This window comes from Heteronotia binoei, chromosome 2 (assembly GCF_032191835.1).
Source record: "Heteronotia binoei isolate CCM8104 ecotype False Entrance Well chromosome 2, APGP_CSIRO_Hbin_v1, whole genome shotgun sequence".
In the NCBI taxonomy this organism is placed as follows: Eukaryota; Metazoa; Chordata; class Lepidosauria; order Squamata; family Gekkonidae; genus Heteronotia; species Heteronotia binoei.
The window spans coordinates 181,647,995-181,669,257 of record NC_083224.1 but is presented as its reverse complement, the minus strand read 5'-3'; the positions used below and the strand labels follow the sequence as shown (position 1 = coordinate 181,669,257).

Sequence of the window (21,263 nt, the reverse complement as noted above, 5' to 3'; positions counted from 1 at the left end):
AGTAGAATACGAACAGGCTTTGGCAGTTGTACAGACCTATCATTTAAATGGGGCAAGATACCAAGACCCCAATGCAATTGTGGTGCAGCCCACCAAACTATTTTCTATCTGTCTCAGGAATGCGGGCGTTGGGCTTTCCAGGGAGATGTGATGGAGCTCTTTGAACTCTCCCCAGCTGCCACTGAGTGAACTGAAAATGTAGATATTTGCAGGGGTGGAATTCTAGCAGGAGCTCCTTTGCATATTAGGCCACACACCCCTGATGTAGCCAATCTTCCAGGAGCTTACAAGGCTCTTTTTTGTAAGCTCTTGGAGAATTGGCTACATCAGGGAGGTGTGGCCTAATATGTAAAGGAGCTTCTGCTAGAATTCCACCCCTGGATATTAGTATTTAGGGGGATTCCCTGATTGGTCTGCATACCCACTGTATCAACTTGGTTATATATTCTATATTATTATATGCTTCTGTGTGTAACTGTAAAAGATAAAGGTCGTTCCCTATGCAAGCACCAAGTCATTACCAATGCATGGGGTAACGTCACATCCTGATGTTTTCTTGGCAGACTTTTATGGGGTGGTTTGCCATTGCCTTCCCCAGTCATCTACACTTTCCCCCCAGCAAGCTGGGTACTCATTTGACTGACCTCGGAAGGATGGAAGGCTGAGTCAGCCTTGAGCTGGCTACCTGAACCCAGCTTCCACTGGGATCTAACTCAGGTCGTGAGCAGAGCTTGGACTGCAGTACTGCAGCTTACCACTCTGTGCCACAGGGCTCTTGTGCAGTGGCAGACTGGGTCGAAAAATATTGGTTGCCAGGAGACAAAGGGGACCCACCCACAACTATAAGGCTATCATTTAATTGTTATAAGAAATAAATAAAATTTTCCAAAAAATACATGCGTGGAAAAAAGGTGTGATTAAAACTTTTGCGAAATAAATGTGTGTGTGTATATATATATATATTAGCAATTACAGTGTATATACATTGTACATTTTTCTGGCAGTATGCAGTAGATATTAAATGTAAATACAAGTTACATTTTCTCCAGGGGAGCTGACCTCTGCCAGCTGGAGATCAGTTGCAAAAGCGGGAGATCTCCAGGCCCCACCTGGAGGCTGGCAACCCTAAAACAATGCAAATTTTAGTTGCATTACAGTAATAATATTGGAACTTCTATTATATTTTCAAGCTACTAAAAGGACATTAACATTTTAAACATGTTGTCTAATGTTTAAGGGGGCCCACTTCATCCGGGCCATCGGGCAAGCTGACACCCTGGCCAGTCTGCCACTGCTCCTGTGTGTAACTCTGCCATTCAATAAATAAACCATCCTATTAAAACAGGCAGCGCTCTGCCACCCGGGAGCTTCCAGTCTGAATCCTGGCAGTAGTTATGGGAACACAGGAGAGGGATAACAGCCACAGTGATCTTGGACACTCAGCAAGGTCATCCCTGGCCAGTATCTGGATGGGAGACCTCCAAGGAATACCAGGGCTGTAACATGGAAGCAGGCAGTGGCAAACCTCTGAACATCTCATGCCTTGCAAACCCTGTGGTGTTGCCCTAAGTCAGCTGTGACTTAATGGCACTTTGTACCACCACCAAGAGCCATCAAGGTTGAATGCAAACCAACTGGCTCTCCACAGTGGTTTTATGCTGTCTTTGGATGCCCCTGGCTTGTTTTCAATGGCTGGTTTCATTTTTATATTGATAATTTATTATATTCTGATGGGTTTATGGTCTATTTACTTTTCAGTCAGCTCCAGCAGGAATCTGGAGCAGTGGCATATGAATCTGTCTTAAACGGAACCAGACCATTGGTCCTTCAAGGTCAGGATTGTCTACTCAGGCTAGTAGCAGGCCTCCTGGCAGAGGTCTTTCACATTACCCACAACCTGATCTTTTTATGTGAAGGTGCCAGGTATTGAACTTGGGACCTCTTGTATGCTGAGCAGCTGCTCTGCCACTGAGCTACAGCACCTTCCCAATACCATATGGATTCTCTGGTAGGAAGTGTGGGTGTGTATCGGGGGGAAACAGTCAACACTGAGCTACAGGTCTTGGAGGATTGGCTACATCAGGAGGGTGTGGCCTAATATGCAAAGGAGTTCCTGCAACAAAAAAAGCCCCGGTGCCATCCAGGACCATCCTCTGAGAGCTGGTGTGGTGTAGTGATTAGTGGTTAAGTGGTTAGTGTAGTGGTTAACAGAAAATCGTTTTGATTCCCCACTCCTCCTCCCCATGAAGCCAGCTAGGTTACCTTGGCCCAGTCACAGTTCTCTTTCAGAGCTCTTTCAGTCCCACCTACCTCAGAAGGTGCCTGTTGTGGGGAGAGGAGGAAGAGGAGGTGGGGAGAGGAAGAGGAGGCAATAGTAAGTCGCTCTGAGACTCCTTCGGATAGTGAAAAGCAGGGCATAGAAACCAACTCTTCTTCTTCTGTGCAAACTCAGTTGTCAACTTCATTTTCATTGAGGAAAGAGGAGTAAACGGTTATGTACATGCTCCAAGATGGATTTTGAGGGTGAATTTGAAGGGGGAGAGAGAGTGAGGGGTTCTTGGAGGGAGTTCTGAGACAGGGAGTGAGGGGTTCTCGGAGGGATTTCTGAGCTTATGGTACACTAAGGAAGGAAGGTCTGAGTTGCTAAAGAGAGCAGGAGGCCTTGGATAGCTGAGAGCAGCACAGCTGGAGCTGGCCAAGGGATCTCAACTGCAAGATGATGTTGAGCCCTGAATGCCTGTGTTTAAGTCCCATGGCTCTTTTTTGGCCCAGTTTCTACCTTCTTAAACAAAGGAGGCATCTAAGGGTTCCTTTCAGAGAGTCCGCTTCTGAAATGCTCTGTTTCATGTAAGTCTGTATAGTGCTTCTCTTGGGGATGAAATGGACCCAAAGCTAATTGGTTCAGGAAGCAGAAAGTAACCTCGCAACTGGCAATTGTTGCAGACTGTAAGAGCCCATGGAGGGAAGATGGCATGATAGAATCCAGTCTGGTCAGATCTCGGAAGCTAAGCAGGGTCTGCACTTGGATGGGAGCCCATCAGGGAAGGCTCTGCGGAGGAAGACAATGGCAAACACTTCTGCTTCTTACTTGCCTTACAATCCCCTTGCTGAGCCAACCGTAAGTCATGACTTGACAGCACACTCTTACATAAGAAGAAGCCAACTATACAAGACCCAGGCTGCAATCACACACACTAAATAATTTACTTTCGATCCACTTCCAATGCTCTTTCTGACAATCTTGCCGGTTCACTCAGTAAAAACCAGTTGGAAAGTGGATTGAAAGTGCATTATTTAGTATATGTGATCACAGCCTGTTGTGTGAACTGGCCACTTGGAAAGTGGATTGAAAGTGCATTATTTAGTGGGTGTGATCACAGCCTGTTGTGTTAACTGGCTACTTGGAAAATGCATTGAAAGTGGATTGAAAGTACATTATTTAGTGGGCGTGATCGCAGCCTCAGAGTTCATCTGGTACCAACTTCCCTCTCCAAAAGTCTCTCTCTCTCTCTCTCTCTCTGCTTTCTGGAAATTAAGAAGCCAGAAATGACAGCATTGTCCCTTCCCGGTTCTTTGCCCCTGACCAGCTGCTGATATTAAGATGCACGCTGCTTCTGAATAGGGAGGTTCCATTTAGCTATCATGGATAACACGGCTGAAACATAAACTCTGGTGCATTCACACTACACTAAACAATGTGTTTTATATCCCGATTTTTACTGTGTAAGAATAGCAAAAATACAGGACTGTTTTCCCACTCGCCTTATGCCGCTCTCACACTCCCCTTCTCTGTGAGGTTTCAGTTGGATTTCACACTATCTGCCCCGGGGCTGCAACTAGCTTTGCCTTTTTTGCGCCGCAAACAAAAACTGGTTTTTAGAAGATCTTGTTTGCTGCACGAAAGAGGCGGAGTGAGTTGCAGTCCCCGGGCAGATAGTGTGAAATCCAACGGAAGCCCCGCAGAGAAGAGGAGAGTGAGAGCGGCATAAGGCTAGTTCACACAACAGGCTGTGATCACACATCAGTCTAGATGTAAAACCCATTATTTAGTGTAGTGTAAATGCACCAATCAGGGCTTTTTTTGTAGCAGGAGCTCCTTTGCATATTAGGCCACACACCCCTGATGTAGCCAATTTTCCTGGAGCTTATAGTTGGCCCTGTATTTAGAGCCCTGTAAGCTCTTAGAGCCCCGTGGCACAGAGTGGTAAAGCTGCAGTACTGCAATCCAAGCTTTCTGCTCATGACCTGAGTTTGATCCTGGTGGAAGCTGGGTTCATGTAGCCAGCTCAAGACTGACTCAGCCTTCCATCCTCCTGAGGTTGGTAAAATTAGTACCCAGCTTGCTAGGGGGAAAGTGTAGATGACTGGGGAAGGCAATGACAAACCACCCCGTAAAAAGTCTGCCATGAAAATGTCGTGATGCAACGTCATCCCTGAGTTGGAAATGACTGGTGCTTGCACAGGACTACCTTTACCTTTAAGCTCCAGGAGGATTGGCTACTTCAGGGATGTGTGGCCTAATATGCAAAGGAGTTCCTGCGACAAAAAAAGCCCCGATAAACATTATTTTTAGACGGTGCTAGAAGCAAGCCATTAACAGCATTTTGACCACAAGTTGCCTACAATTTTGGCAGTACGTAATGCTGAAGTCTTTGACCAGAAACAGCAGATTTCTATGATCTGACTTCTCTTTTTGTTCTGCCGTTTTTACTATGTTGTATAATTTATGCTGGGAGGGAAGGCAGCATGGTATAGCCTGGTTTTGTCAGATCTGGGAAGCTAAGCAGGGTCTTTGCTTGGATGGGAGACCACCAAGGAAGGCTCTGCAGAGGAGGGCAACGGCAAACCACCTCTTGCCTTGAGAATTCCTTGCTGGGGTTGTTATAGTTCAGTTGCGACTTGGTGGCTTTTACGGAAGTATAAGAGCCTGTATGATGCCACGTCTGAATCCTGCCTGCTTCGTTTTCAAGATGCCAGCTCTTTCAGTCCTAAAGAAGCAGATCTCCATTGGATCTTAGGGTTTACTTTTCCAAGAATCCCCCCTCCCCCGTTCACCACATCCATCTTTGGAGTTCTGATATTGTTTTCCATAATTACATGATATTTTTTAAAAAAACAGGACGTCCCAGTCTTCTATCCTTATCATTCGTATGCCACAAATCACTAAACGGTCTCTACTTTTGCAAAAGAGAAGACAACCTCCCATTTCTAGAGTAGCCCCGATAAATCAGTCTACCCTAATCTGAATAGCCCAGGCTAGCCATAACTCATCAGATTTTGGAAGCTAAACAGGGTTGGCTCTGGTTAGAACATGGATGGGATGCCAACAAGGAAGTCCAAGGTTGCTATGTAGAGAAGAACGTCTGTATTTGTGTTGGTTTCTTGCCTTGTAAACCCTATGGGTTCGCCATAAATCCTCTGAGGCTTGACAGCACTTAAGCCACCATAGATATGTTCAGGGGTTTTTTTTTTTGTAGCAGGGACTCCTTTGCATATTTGGCCACACCCTCCTGATGTAGCCAATCCTCCAAGAGCTTATAGGGCTCTTCTTACAGGGCCTACTGTAAGCTCCAGGAGCATTGGCTACATCGGGGGGGGGGGCTAATATGCAAAGGAGTTCCTGCTACAAAAAAAGTCCTGGATTGTTCATCCGTTTGCATATTGCTTAAAACATTTAAGAAGCATTTCTTTTTTTCGGTTGGCATTGTGGATGCTTTTCAGGGTTCTGCTTTGGCATGCAAGATAAGAACCGTGGCTTGCGCTGTCTTCACTGTGTAGCAGCACAGCTGTGCAGACTGCATCATGCTGAGGCCCCCCCCCCCAGGTCCTGCTCTTAGCGAATCAGACCTTTAGCCCCTTCCTCCTGAGTGCTGTCGCTGGGTTTTACATGTCTGGTATTTGCAGACGGTTTCTGTTTTTTAAATGTGTGGAACTAGCAAAATGCCTCTCGCAAGGACTGAAGAGCCCTGACCTGGATGGACCAAGCTATAGCCGTATCTTGTCAGATCTGGGAAGCCAGGCTGATTAGCCCTTGGATGAAAGACCACCAAGGAAATCCAGGGCTTGCTACGCAGAGGCAAGAAATGGCAAACCACCGCTGGACGTCTCTTCCTTGAAAACCCTCTGGGCTCACTGTAAATTGGTTGAAGCTTGACAGCACTTCCCCCCCACTTTGTGACTGCAGAAGTGTGTTCAGAGGGACGTCTTGTGTAGTGCTGTGTTTGATTCCCCACTCCTCCACATGCAGCCAGATGGGCGACCTTCAGCCAGTCACCGTTCTCTCTCTCAGAACTCTCTCAGCGCCACCTACCTTGCATGCAGGGGTGGAATTCTAGCAGGAGCTCCTTTGCCTATTAGGCCACACACCCCTGATGTAGCCAATCCTCCAAGAGCTTACAAGGCTCTTTTTTGTAAGCTCTTGGAGGATTGGCTACATCAGGGATGTGTGGCCTAATAGGCAGAGGAGCTCCTGCTAGAATTCCACCCCTGCTCACACGGTGTCTGTTGTGGGGAGAGGAAGGGAAGGCGAACGTGAGCTGCTTTGAAGCTCCTTATAGTAGAGAAAAGCAGGGTATAAAACCTACTCTTCTTCATCTTCTTCTAGTACCAGAGTGGTGTTTATCAGTGAAAAAACTAAGACCCTTAGATGTCTGTATGTGTGCAGTATCTCTCTGTATAATTTTACTGGCTTGCAGGCTCTGAGTAACAGGTGTCAGAAGTCAGGCAAAGCAGAATTGTGCAGTCCAAGATCAGAGGTTCCAAAAGTCAGGCAAGTCAGAACAAGTGGCTTAGTGTCTTATTGTAAACATTGCGTCCACACCTAACAGCCTCTCTTGGCTAGTTTTATAGCCCCATGCCTAAAGGTCATGCTTTTGCAATCAGTTACTCAGAAACAATCCTGCAACTACTCATCTCCATTATCAGCAAGCAACTGGCATCATACCAGGAGGCGAGCATTTTGCCATCTTGTCTGTAGCTCTGATTTCTGCCTCCAACTGAGGAACTCTAAAGATGTAGGTGATACTGGTAGGCTGGGAATAGCCAACTGAGGTTCACCTGCTGAACCAGCAATAAAGCCAGTTGGTGGCTCTACACGAGCTGTTGGCTGTTACAAGCCTGCAGCTTATTTTCCTGCTGGTCAGCTTCTATTAACTCAAAGCTGGCTACACAAGAGTCCTCTTGTGAGCCCTGGCTGACTCATGACAGTATTCTGTCAAAAGATGTACAATGCACTTCCCTTCCCTAGTGGACCCTAATGCAGGGAATCCAAGGCCACTGATTCATGGGTACTTGATCTCCATCCTTAGCGGCCTCAGTTCCCCCAGCTGTGGAGACTCAAACCTTCGTCTAATATTCTACATATCTGGACTGAAAGTTTGCATAGCTTGGTGTAGAGGTAAAGTGTGCAGACTATTATCTGGGAGAACCTGGTTTGATTCCCCACTCCTCCACTTGCAGCTGCTGGAATGGCCTTGGGTCAGCCATAGCTCTGGCACAGTTGTCCTTGAAAGCGCAGCTTCTGTAAGAGCTCTCTCAGCCCCAACCACCTCACAGGGTGTCTGTTGTGGGGGAAGAAGATAAAGGAGATTGTGAGCTGCTCTGAGACTCCAATTCAGAGAGAAGGGCAGGGTATAAATCTATGGTCTTCTACTACTACAACAACAAAAGGTGTTCATTGAAGATGGCATTGCGGCCTCTGCATTTTAAAAGTGTGCCACAAGCATTATTTCTCTCACCTCATTCCTCTCCAGTGAACACCACGTAACACATAACAGGGCACTGATTTCTCCAGTTTATATTCTGTGCCTCTTTTTGGCTATCTCCTATGAATCCCACAATCCCATGCACTGTTTGAGTAGCAAGAAAGCTTTTTTTGTAGCAGGAACTTCTTTGCATATTAAGCCACACACCTCTGATGTTGCCAGTCCTCCAAAAGCTTACGGGGCTCTTAGCATAGGGCCTACTGTAAGCTCCAGGAGGATTGGCTACATCAGGGGTGTGTGGCCTAATATACAAAGGAACTGTGTATTAGTTATGAGGGTCAGATCTGACATAAATGAGACCTTGTTGGGCCAGGCCATATGTGTCATAAAACTAATGCCAGGTAGCAGCAATGTAAACTTTATAAAGGGAACAGACAAACACGAAATTTTTTTTAAAAGCTTAAAATGAAATATACTTAAAAGATTAGCACTCTTGCAATATTTTGTTTATTGAACAGTCTCTGATAACTGACACCACTTGCTCTGAATTATTGCATCGAAATCTGGAGACAATGCCTGTGCTGTAGCAATCTTAGGTACGCTGTTCAGGTGTTGTTCAGGTGTGTATCTGTAAGCTTTGAACTGTGAGGTTTGCCAAGTAAGACTCAGATATACTTCCACTATATGGATATAGGTGAAGCTTTATTGAATTGTTACAACTACAAAAACTCTCCTCTCTCCTGGAGAGGCCAGTTTGGTGTAGTGGTTAAGTGTGCAGACTCTTCTCTGGGAGAACCTGGTTTGATTCCCCACTCCTCCACTTGCAGCTGCTGGAATGGCCTCGGGTCAGCCATAGCTCTCATAGGAGTTGTCCTTGAAAGGGCAGCTGCTGTGAGAGCCCTCTCAGCCCCACCTACCTCACAGGGTGTCTGTTGTGGGAGGAGAAGATATAGGAGATTGTAAGCCACTCTGAGTCTCTGATTCAGAGAGACGGGTGGGGTATAAATCTGCAGTCATCTTCTTCTACAGAGGCATTGCTAAGTATAAAGACAGATAATACATGCACCCCTGAATAACCCAAAAGTGTAGGCTTCCCCCTCCCAGATCTGTCTAACATAAACACTCGAAAAGACAGTTCCCACTTAACAAACATTCCAAGAGATAGGTCAAGGAGATCACAGAATTTTATCTCTAAGGCAGCTTTCCTCCTTCAGGTCCAGATGGTGTTAGAAGATGAAGAAGCTAGAAGCTAGAAGATATTGGATTTTTATCCCGCCCTCCACTCAGAGCAGCTTACAATCTCCTATATCTTCTCCCCCCACAACAGACCCCTTGTGAGGTGGGTGGAGCTGAGAGGACTCTCACAGCAGCTGCCCTTTCAAGGACAACTCCTATGAGAGCTATGGCTGACCCAAGGCCATTCCAGCAGGTGCAAGTGAAGGAGTGGGGAATCAAACCCGGTTCTCCCAGATAAGAGTCTGCACACTTCACCACTACACCAAACCACTCTCACCAAACTGGTTAGGGGGAAGAGAATAATCACAGAAGAGTATTGACAGGCCTCTCACCAATCGTCCCCAGGAGGATTGGCTACATCAGGGGTGTGTGGCTTAATATGCAAAGGAGTTCCTGCTACAAAAAAAGCCCTGCCTAGTAGGATACATGGAATGTCACAAAACCAGTCTGTATTTTACTGTTATTTGGTGGGCTGGAAAAATACAACATGATCCTGAAGGACAGAATGCCGAATAGCAGCGCCGACAGCCATTAGCCATTAAAATTCACAAGCATATCAGTCTCCAGCCTGCCAACTCTTGCTCAAGGTCATGTGCCACAAAAGTGCCCAATGACAACCTCCCCCAGAGATGTTTTGCTGTGGGGATGTCTCTCCTGGACTTGGCAAAGTGCGTGAGCGTGTGCTCTTGGGAGGTGTATGGATCCGGAAGGGCATTTTCCCCCTTGGCTTTCAGTCGCTTCTCTGTGCCTCTGCAGCCATGCCAACCTCAGCAACTGACTGCCACTTGCCTGAGAGGGGAAGACGAAAGGAGTGTGAAGCAGTTTAACAGTGTGGCCTAATTAATTTGTAACTCACCTTTCTCCCTAGTGGGCACTCTCCTTTCCTCCATTATCCTTGCTACAACCCTGAGAGGTCACTTCAGTTGAGAGAGTGTGATTGGCCCAGGATTCCCCAGTGAGCTTCCCAGGCATGAGTGAGGATTCAAACCCGGGCCACCCAGATACTAATCTGCTGCTCTTAACAACTACACCACACTGGCTCTCTCTGTAGAGATACTCCCATGGATCCAGCCTGGAGCGGGGCGCGGTGGGCTAGACTAGGATCTGAGATACCCCAGTTTTGAAAACCCACTCTGCCATGGAAGCTTGCTGGGTGCCCGTGGACCACTCCAAGGCTAACCTACCTTGCAGGGTTCAAGAGGGGATTGGATAAGCATATGGAGCAGAGGTCCATCAGCAGCTATTAGCCACAGGGTATAGATGGAACTCTCTTTCTGTGGCAAGTGATGCTCTGTATTCTTGGTGCAACAGTGGGAGGACTTCTGGTGTCCTGGCCCCACTGGTGGGCCTCCTGATGGCACCTGGTTTTTTGGCCACTGTGTGACACAGTGTTGGAAGGGGAGGGCCATTGACCTGATCCAACATGGCTTCTCTTATGTTCTTATGTGAGGATGCAGTAGAGAGGAGAATGATTCCTTTTGCCATCAAGTCAAGCTGACTTCCGGCAGCAACCCCTAGTGGGACTTGAAGGCAAGAGACATTTCAGAGGTAGTTTAACAAGGCCTGCCTCTATATCACTACCCTGCTGTTCCTTGGAGGTCGCCCATCCAAATACTAGCCAGGGACAACCTTTCTTAGCTTCCAAGATCTGATGAGATTGGGCTTGTCTGGGCTATCCAGGTCAGGGCAACGGAGAGGAGAATGACTAGGCTGCTTTGAGTCTTCATTGGGGAGAAAGGGAGGGTCTAAAGGAAATTAAATACCGGTACATCCGTATTTTGTGGACTCCAGCATGAGGAATGGGGGTGGGCTGAGCTGGGCATACCGCTTGGAAGCAGGTGATGCCCAAATGTCATTTTGGACTAGATCTCAGCTCATCCAGCCCCATCTTAAGCAGAATCACTCCCCTTCCACCCCACTGGCTTCGGAAGGGTGAAACTCTGTAAGAAGAGGGGGCGGCAATGTTTCTTCTAAGCGGCGGAGTCTTGTGAGCAAAAAATGCTACTTTGTGAGCTACTGGCATGAAAGTGGTGAGCGACTGCATAAATTAGTTTGCTGTGGGGCCATTTTTCCTGCACTAAGACAAAAATGTGTGAGCCGGAGGCTTAAAAAACTGTGAGGTAGACTCACACTAACTCCGCTTAGAGCCTCTCAAGTGGTTGGGTTGGGGTGGTCCAAACTGTGTGTGTGTGGGGGGGGGGCAATACAAGACACTAGTCCAATCTCCCTCCAATAAAGGGTTCAGGAATGGTCCATAAGGAACTGGAGACCTACCACAGGCTCCCTGAATGACCAGCAAGGAGAGAACCACTAATCAGGCTGGTGGGGGTGGGGGGCATGACTGGCAGGCCATTTCTTTGTTCCTTGCAGACCCCCCCCCTCCGCTGCTTTCCGACCCTCCCTTGGCAGGGCTGATCTGGTTGCTACAGAGAAACCAGGATGGCTGGACGGAACAGTGTGTTTGAGAGAGAGAGAGAGACTGACTACTTGAACAGCATTTTGCAATCTCGCAGGCGCAGAGGCTTAGACATTTCTCTCCCCCCCCCCACACCAAGCAATTTTCTTTCATTCTCTTGTGAAAAGGAACGTGTGTGGGAGTGGGGGGGTGGGGTGGAGGCTTCTTCCTTCTCTGCCCCCCCCCCCAAAAAAAAAATAACAGGGAAGGGGAAAAAAGAGACCCTTTCCTTGCCAAGTAGGAGGAAGTTAAAGCGCTCGGGCTTCCTAACTCACCCGGGAGTGGGCTGCTGCAACCTGTTTCCCCCACCTTCTCCTCGCGCGCTCGCCCAATTGCAGTTTTCTCGCCTGCCTGACGGGCAGATGGCAAAAGGCGGCGTGGCAGCGGCGACAGCCCCTTCCCCCCCTGTCTGCCTGGGACGGTCACCCCAGCGCCTCTAGATTGAGGGGGGCGGGGGGAGTCCAGACAAGAAGCTTCGGGTGGGGAGAAGCACCCTGGGGGGTGGGGTGGGGGGTGGTTTTGGGTTGCCTGTAAAACAAAGCCAGGATTGAGGAGGAGGAGGAGGAGGAGGAGGAGGAGAAAGGATGCGTCTGATTTAAAGCCCAGCCTCGGTGCGGAGAGCTTGCACGGCAAAGGCAAGGGACAGAATCGGAGCTCCTGGGGGGAAAAAAAGCAACCCCAAGGGGTGGAAAGACGCACACCGCCGGCTACCTTTCTAGGACGGTTCTTTGCCAAAATCGACCATGGTGTTTTGCTTTCTGGGCTGATCGGGTTTTGTTTTTTAAACCGGCGGGGGCTCCCCCCCCTCCCAAAAAAGAAGGGATTTTTTTTTTAAAGATAGATATATATATTTTTTAGAAAAGCCATGTTTTGCATGGAAAAGGATCGCACGCCTCGCTGCTGAGCCTGGCACCCAGAGGCATGGAGGAGTCGTGGGACGCGCGGCTTTGAAAAGCGAGGGGAGGAAAGGAGAAAAGGGGGGGGGGCGCCGCTCGCTCTCCCGGGACTGCCACCCCCTCGCCGCCGCCCCCCCCCAAGCCACCCTCTGCCTGCTCTGCTACTTCGTGGGGACCCCGCGAAAGGCGTGCCTCGGTCGGATCACCCCCCTCTCTCTTTGCCTTCCAGGATGGCTCGCTTCGGCGAGGCGATGGCCGGCCGGCTGGGCTCGGGCGAGGGCTCAGCCGAGCAGAGCCGGAGCCGTCCCGGCGCCCCGGCTCCGACGGGGGGCACCCCGGGCGCCTACAAGCAGACGAAAGCCCAGCGGGCTCGGACCATGGCCCTGTACAACCCCATCCCCGTCCGCCAGAACTGCTTCACCGTCAACCGATCCCTCTTCATCTTCGGGGAAGACAACATGGTCAGGAAATACGCCAAGAAGCTCATCGACTGGCCATATCCTTTTCTCCCCCTCCCCTTCCCCCTTCTTCCTCCCCCAGCGGTTTTCTGGACACCTTGCAACAGCTCCGCCTCAAGGTAAGCCGCTCCCGAGGAGCCCCACCGCGGCCAAGCTTCCAAGAGCAGGGCGCCGCCGGTGGCTCTAGCGCGCACCCCCCTCCCCTCCGCCTTCCCCGCCTCGATTCCTGGCTTCCCTGCTCTCTCGCTCTCTTTCCCCGGCTCTCCTGCTCTTTCAGGGGGCTGGGCTTGCCAGGGGCAGGCGGGCTCTCTTCAGGCAGGGCTCTGGAGAAGAGGTTGTCTCCTGGCTCCAGCCGGATCCGGAAGGCTACAGGTTCTCCAGCGAGATCTCTCCCTGAGAGACACCTGTGCAAAGGGGGACTGAAGCAGCAGCTTTCCCCAGGGCCACAGGAAACTCAGCAGATGTGCCTTGGCAGAAGCCTATTGGGATACGTTTCCCGGCCTTTGGTCGGGAATGCGCGTTCAATAGGAACTGCAGCGGGTTGGAGCGACTTGGGGTGTGCTGGCAAGGACTAGGCAAGCTTTCGGACCTCACAGAGCTCTCGGGCAGGCTGAGGGACGCTGGTGTCGAACCTGACCCGCTTTACAGAACTCAGTTAATGGGGATTAGCGCCGTGTTAGTGGCTGATACAGTGACACAAGCAGAGCAAATTCTAGGTCCCATTTCCATTTAAAGACCCTCTTATCCATACGTTTTGGAGAGATATAGATGTAAATGTCTAGGTGTCTCTTGTTTTGTTTTAAAAAATCCAGAAATTCTATCATTTCCTTCCTCTGTGAGTAACAAATACTTGATTTTTTTTAAAAAAAATTACATGTTAGCTTTGAAAGTAAACCAGAGCACAAGCATAACTTTTGAGACCAACGTGTCACACACCTTCTTGTTCTTCTGTACCAGCACCAATGTTCCCTCTAAGCTGCACAGCCTTGTGAGCAAAAGTCTACTTTGTGAGCTACCGGCATTAAAGTTGTGAACTACTGGCATTAAAGTTGTGAGCTGTTGCATAAATTATTGTGCACTGGGGTCATCCTTCCTGAGCTAAGGCAAAAATGTGTGAGCTGGAGGCTGAAAATCTGTGAGCTAGCTCACGCTAACTCAGCGTAGAGGGAGCACTGACCAGCACCCCTACAGAATTAAAGAAGGAGACATTGAATCCCCTGAGGTATCTCCTGCCCTTCATTTGGAACTTTCAGTGCCCTTGTTGAGAGAGGATGGTCATTATTCTAGGACTGAATTACCCTCCCCAAAGAGTTAGGAAACTGGACACCTGAACCTGGGAGCTGAATCCAGCTGCGGCTGCACCCATCCCCCTGAGTTCAGCATTAATAATTCTGTTGCCATGAACTAATCAAAGCTACCCCCCCTTCTTTTGGAGTCCAATGCATAAGATGCTGATGCATAGCATAAGTGCCTTAGCTACCTTAAGCCCACCTACGCCCACCATTTCTCCCTGCCAGGCTTTTGTATTGCAGATTTCTGACTCTAGCAACGCTGACAAATAGCTCTTTTAGCTGTTCTTCTCACACCTATGCCACCACGTTGGTGGGGTCTTGTCCCTCTTCGCCCCATCATTGAACAGAGAAGGCTGAGTCCTCATCAGCATTAGAGGAGGTAGCCAGCAGCCCCCAGCCAGCTCCAGTGCTCAAAAGGAAGAAGGCTTTCCTTTCAGCACCACGGACAGCTCCTTGGCTTCTCTCTTGGGCGCATGCTCACAATCTCTCAATACTGGCCAAGTTTCTTGAGTGCACTTTGGTTAGCCTTTTGTGTGCACTGTGAAAGGGGAATTAAAGTATTTAAAGTCTTAGGTTTTCTGTTCCCCCGCCCTTCCAATCACAGGTTTATATCTGGCCTGCGATTCTAATTTGAGTTCCTGATTATGGGCAGTGAACTAAGAAGTGACTGAGTTCCACCTTGATGCATTCAGAGTGAAGGGGAATGTGGTATTGTGTGTGCGCTGTTACCCTTTCTGCTGTTTTCAGTGTGCTGTCACCTTCACCTAAGACTTGGCATCTTTCTTGCTATAGTGGTTTGATATATGTGTTGGTTAAGGGTTAGCAGGAACTCCTTTGCATATAAGGCCACGCACCCCCTGATGTAGCCAGTCCTCCTGGAACATACAGTAGGCCCTGTAGAAAGAGCCCTGTAAGCTCTTGGAGGATTGGATACATCAGGAGGGTGTGGCCTAATATGCAAAGGAGTTCCCCACTATTTAAAAAAGCCCTGGTGTTGGCAATTAAGGAGGGAGAACCTGTCTTGTTATAATATTGCCCATGCTCTATCACAGTGTCTCCGTATACTTACAGTACTGTTTCCTGTACGGGCCTGTCAGCAGAACTTAAACAATCCAGTACTCAAAGTGAAAGCTCTGCTTGATTCTCTCAGCATTCGTGGACTTGACCATGGGAGAAAGTTGGGTGGATCCTATCCCTGCCCTTCAATTCTTCTGAGCAAAGTTTATTGCTTGATTGAAATATTTATGCCCCGGCAAGCTTGAAGATCTTCCTTCAGTCAAAGGAGCCTTTCTTCAACTTAAGTGGCTCTTGCATTGGACAAAAAGCCATGTATACTGGAGGGTGGATGAACACAGTGAAGCTGCCTTCTGCTGAATCAGACCCTTGGGCCATCAAGGTTGGTACTGTCTATTCAGACTGGCAGCGGCTCTCCAGGGTCTCAGACAGAGCTCATTCACACCACCTGATCCTTTTTACTGGAGATTCCAGGGACTGAACACGAGATCGTCTGCATGCCAAGCAATACTCCCTCTAAGCCAGGGGTATCAAACATCTGGCCCGGGGGCCGAATCAGGCCCCCAGAGGGCTCCTTTCAAGCCCCCGAATGACTGGCTGTCATCTGCTTCCTTCTCCCTCTCTCTTCCTTCCTTCTGCATTACAGCTTGTTTTGCAAGGCTTGCTCAATTGCACAGGAGCTACAGAGCAAAACCTCTGTTTTCTCCATTTGCTGAGGCTCCTCCCTTGGGGAGGAAGAGCTTGCTTTGCCAGGCTATCACAATTGCACAGCAGAGCTACTGAGCTAAGCCTTCTATTGGCTAAGGCTCTTCCCTCTCACGGTCCCGTGGGGAAGGAAGGAAAGAGCCAGAGCTTCCTTTGCCCAGTTCCCTGGATCTCATGGGAGAAATGCAAAGAAAGCACCTTTAAGACCAACAAGTGCTACTGTTTTAAGTTTTTTAAAAAAATCTTTAACTGTGTTTGTCTGTGTCCTTTACCAAGTTTGTATCTCTGCTAATCTTAAATGGCTCAGCCCAACATGGCCTGGCTCAACAAGGTCTCATTTATGTCAGATTCAGCCCTCATAACAAATGAGTTTGGCACACTTGCTCTATGCTGTGTCTTGTGAGCAAAAATCATTCTCTGTGAGCTAATAGCATTAAAGTTGTGAGCTACTGCATAAACTAGTTTGCTCTGGGGCTGTCCTTCCTGAGCTGGGACAAAAATGTGTGAGTTGAAGGCTAAAAAACTGTGATCCAGCTCACACCAACTCAGCTTAAAGGGAATATTAGGGTCTCTTTCGCTGAGCCACAGCCCTTCCAATGCTGGATACACCCCAGAAAAAAAGGTATATTTTAGGACATAACTGGGAAATGGTTTTAAATCTGCCTCTTTTTCATAGAGATGGCGATGTTCAAGGCAAAACCACTCTCTGTTTGCCCCTAGCTTTCAACCCCTTTACTTTTCTCCAGTAGAATCTCTGGGGATCAGTCCTGGTCTAATCATATTTCCATACCTGGCCATGCTAACGGGACAGAAACCAGGATCTGGCTTTTATTAGGCATGGAGATGCTCACACTCACCACTGGCATACACTTTTGCTGCTGTACCCAACCCCAGATGCGTACTCTTCTATTGTCCAGCACCACTATATCTCAGCTGCTTTCCCACAACTGCCCAAAATGTCTTGTTAGGCACTACTAGAGAGGCAGGGCAGGACAGGGGGTCCATCCAGTGCATGAAGATTCACGGAACAATTCTGTGGCTTCTCAACAAATCAGCACACCAGGATGAAAACCTAATTGAGCCCTAGGCAGCTGTATTGATAGATATCAAAATGCAAAAACAGTAGCTATGTAACGCCTTTTACAAAGACTGCAAAACAGAGCACAGGCTTTCAAGTTCACCAGAACTCTCAATCAGATTGGATGTGGGTTTTTTTTTTAAGGATGGCAGGAGAAAATGAGATCTTTCAGGTCAGGAGCTTAACACCACTCTTGACATTGTCATCTGCAGAGTGATCTGCTGGCTTGGGGAGGACCTGTGGCTCAGTGGTAGAGCTCCTGCTTGGCATTCAAAAGGTTCCAGGTTCAATCCCCAGCATCTCCAGTTTAAAAGGGTCAGATAGTGGGAGATGCAAAAGACTTCTGACTGAAACCCTGGGGAGCAGCTGCCAGTGTGAGTAGACCAGGGGTGTCAAACATGCTGTCCGGGGGCTAAATCAGGCCCCCAGAGGGCTCCTATCAGGCCACCGAGCAACTGGCTGTCATCTGCTTCCTTCTCCCTCTCTCTTGTTTCCTTCTGCATCACAGCTTGCTTTTCAAGGCTTGCTCAATCACACAGGAGCTACAGAGCAGAGTCTCTATTTTCCCCATTGGCTGAGATTCCTCCCTTGGGAAGGAAGGGCGGGAGGGAGAGCTTGCTTTGCTAGGCTGTCTCAGTCGCACAGCAGAACTACTGAGCCAAGCCTCTCTTCCTTCTGTTGGCTGAGGCTCCTTCCCCTCCTAATCCCCTGGGGAAGGAATGAAAGAGACAGAGCTTCCTTTGCCCACTTCTCTGCATTGCACAGGAGAGATACAAAGAAAGTACCTTTAAGACCAACAAGTGCTAATGTTTTAAGCATGTTTTATTATTTAATTGTTTGTCTGTGTCTTTTATAAAGTTTATATCTCTGGTACCTAATCTTAAATGGTTGCACATGTAGCCCAGCCCAACATTGCCTGCCCCGACAAGGTCACATTTATGTCAGATCCGGCCCTCATGAGTTCGACACCCCTGGAGTAGACAGTACTGATGGTCAGATTCAATGGATCAATGATCTGATTCCATATGAGGCAGTTTCCTCTGTGGCTTTGGTGGGCTCGGTGTGGCTGCCTGGTATCAGGTTGTGCCCTTGCCACGCTGGGAAAAACAAAGCAAGGAAAGAAGGACATTCACTTGAATAGGTAACAACCAACAGTTGATCAATTATCTGAGAGACATTTTCCCTGTACTTTTGGCACAGTTGTCACAGAGCCATTCTCCTCTCCAGGGCTTTTTTTGTAGCAGGAACAACTTTGCATATTAGGCCACACCCTACTGATGTAGCCAATTCTCCTGGAGCTTACAGTCAGCCCTGTAAGCTCTTGGAGGATTGACTACATCAGGGGTGTGTGGCTTAATACGCAAAGGAGTTCCTGCTAAGAAAAAAAAAAAGCCCTGTTCCTCTCCATTATATAGCTTCACATAGAACTTTGTGAGACACACACGAAAAAGGTAACTGTAGCATCAAGAGGTTTTTACAGCACCAGGCTGGGGAAGGGGAACCCTTGAGTTATGGCCATAATGGAAATTGTTCTCTCGATGAGGCATCGCTTAGTCCTCATCTAGTCCTGAGAAATCAGATGCTGTGTGGGTGGTGCTGTGAACTCTGGAGGCTGAGCATTAGCCTAGCGAGCGATCCACAGCGGTGTGTGCCAAAAGCCTTACAGTCTTCATCAGGCGCAGAGGGGAACAGGGGTGTGCAACATCTGCTCCCGTGACTAGCAAGCAGTTCGAAGTTCCTGGACTGGCCAAGTTTGATGTAAATACTAGGAGTCTTGCCTAGAAGAGGAGCAGTGGCTGAGTGGAGAGCATGGCTTTGGAGGCAGAAGGGCCCAATTCAGTCCACAACATCTCCAGTTTAAAGAGGAAGAAGCAGTAGGACTCAGGGTTGTCAAACTCATTTGTTATGGAGGCTGGTTCTGACATAAATTTATTTATTTATTTATTTTTATTTATATATTTTATTTTATTTATATCCCACCCTCCCTGCCAAGGCAGGCTCAGGGCGGCTCACAATATAAAAACACAACAACAATTCAAATCAATAAATATTATAAAATACACATTCAATAAGTAAAACAGAGAAATTAATTTTGTAAATGAGACCTTGTTGGGCCAGGCCGGGCTCTGTCAGGCCAGGCCATGTGTCTACCTCTTTAAGATTAGGTATCAGAGATATAAACTTTTTAAAGGACACAGACAAATGCAACTAAGGTTTTTTTTTTTTTTTTAAAAAAAACCCTTAAAACATACGTAAAATATTAGCACTTGTTGGTCTTAAAGGTGCTTTCATTGTATTTCTCCCATGGGATCCAGGGAACTGGTCAAAGGTAGCTCTGGCTCTTTCCTTCCTTTCCCAGGGGACCAGGAGGGGGAGGAGCCTCAGCCAATGGAAAAAATCGAGGTTTTGCTCTGTAGCTCCTGTGCGATTGAGCAAGCCTTGTAAAGCCAGCTGAGATGCAGAAGGAAGCAAGAGAGAGGGAGAAGAAAGCAGACAACAGCCACGTGCTTGGGGAATGATATAATAATAATAATAATAATAATAATAATAATAATAATAATAATAATAATAATAATAATAATAATAATAATATTTAATTTGTATCCCGCCCTCCCCACTAAAGCAGGCGCAGGGTTGCTCACATAGTATTACATAGAATACAAGGATTACAATAATAAAAACAACTATTACACAATATTTTACAATTCACTTATATATACTATTACATTAAAACCATCATTAAATGATGATTAAAATCATCAAATTCAATTCCAGCATTCTCGATGCTACATTCTTGGTGTTTCTCATCTTACAGTTTTTTGTGACAACAGTACAATAAAATCCACATTAGGGAAAGGCCAGCTGAAAGAGGGTAGTCTTGCAGGCAATTGTTCAAGACTCCGCAGGGCCTGAGCCTCCTCTGGTAATTGGTTCCACCAGTGGGGAGCTGTGATCGAAAAGGCCTTGTAGCTTTCAGTCTGACCTCCTTCGGTCCAGGGATTGTCAGTAGATTTTGCGAACCAGATCTCAGTACCCTCTGGGGCACATATGAGGAGAGACGGTCCCTAAGGCAGTCAGGTCCTCGGCGATATAGGGCTTTAAAGGTAATAACCAGCACCTTGTAATGAATCCGGTACACAATTGGCAGCCTGTGCAGTTCCCGCAGCCTCAGCTGTATGTGCTCCCACTTAGGGAGACCCGGTAGCAGCCTGGCTGCCGTGTTCTGCACTAGCTGCAGTTTCCGGGTTCGGCACAAGGGCAGCCCCATGTAGAGGGCATTACAGTAGTCCAACCTCAAGGTTACCGTTGCATGGATCACTGTTGCTAGGTCGTCGCACTCCAGGAAGGGGGCCAACTGCCTCACCCACCTAAGATGAAAAAAGGTGGATTTAGCAGTGACTGCTATCTGGGTCTCCATTGACAGGGAAGGCTCCAGTAGCACCCCCAAGCTGTTGACCTTGCGTGCCGTTTTCAATGGCGCACCATCAAAAGCTGGTAGGGGGATTTCCCTTCCCAGGCCACCACGGCTCAGGCAAAGAACCTCTGTCTTTGCTGGATTCAACTTCAACCTACTCAGCCTGAGCATTCCTGCCACAGCTTGCAACGCCAGGTCCAGATTTTTTGGGACGCAGCCAGGCCGGGCATCCATCAGTAGATAGAGCTGAGTGTCATCAGCATATTGGTGACAACCCAGCCCATACCTCCGGGCAATCTGGGCAAGGGGGTGTATGTAGATGTTAAACAACATCGGGGAGAGCACCGCCCCCTGTGGCACCCCACAATTAAGTGGATGCCTCTGGGACAGCTCTCCCCCAATTGCCACCCTTTGTCCCCGACCATCAAGGAAAGAGGAAAGCCACTGCAAGGCCAACCCCTGAATCCCTGTGTCAGTAACCGATGGTCAATTGTATCGAACGCAACCGATAGGTCTAACAACATCAGCACTGCCGAGCCGCCTTGATCCAGATGCCGCTGCAGGTCATCCACCAGGGCAACCAGCACTGTTTCCGTCCCATGACCCGGACGAAAGCCGGACTGGTGAGGATCTAGGACAGAAGCATCATCCAGAAAACTCTGCAACTGTAACTCTCTCAATAATTTTGCCCAAAAAGGGCAAATTTGAGACCGGATGGTAGTGAGCCAATTCTGCTGGATCTGATATAGCCTTTTTCAGGAGAAAGCAGACCTCAGCCTCTTTAAGAGGCATTGGAAAATGCCCCTCCGAGAGGGATCTATTTATGATGTCCCGTATTGGACACCTAAGCTCCCTCTGGCAAGCTTTAATTAGCCAGGAGGGTCATGGGTCCAGATCACAAGTTGTTGGGCGTACAGTAGAGAGGATTCTGTCAACTTCCTCCGAGCTGAGTGTGTCGAAGCGATCCAAAACTGGACCAGAAGACAGGCACGGGGCCTCGAGTTCACATAC

At 48.3% G+C, this 21,263-nt stretch overlaps 1 protein-coding gene across 1 annotated transcript in view; it reads left to right on the top strand.

Annotated features, from left to right (window-relative positions):
- Window positions 1–21,263, top strand: part of CACNA1E (calcium voltage-gated channel subunit alpha1 E) — a 605,524-nt gene that overhangs the window by 96,800 nt on the left and 487,461 nt on the right. The window contains exon 3 of the mRNA XM_060232603.1: window positions 12,520–12,786. Coding sequence (XP_060088586.1) covers window positions 12,520–12,786 — 267 coding nt within the window. The remainder of the gene's footprint in view (window positions 1–12,519; window positions 12,787–21,263) is intronic.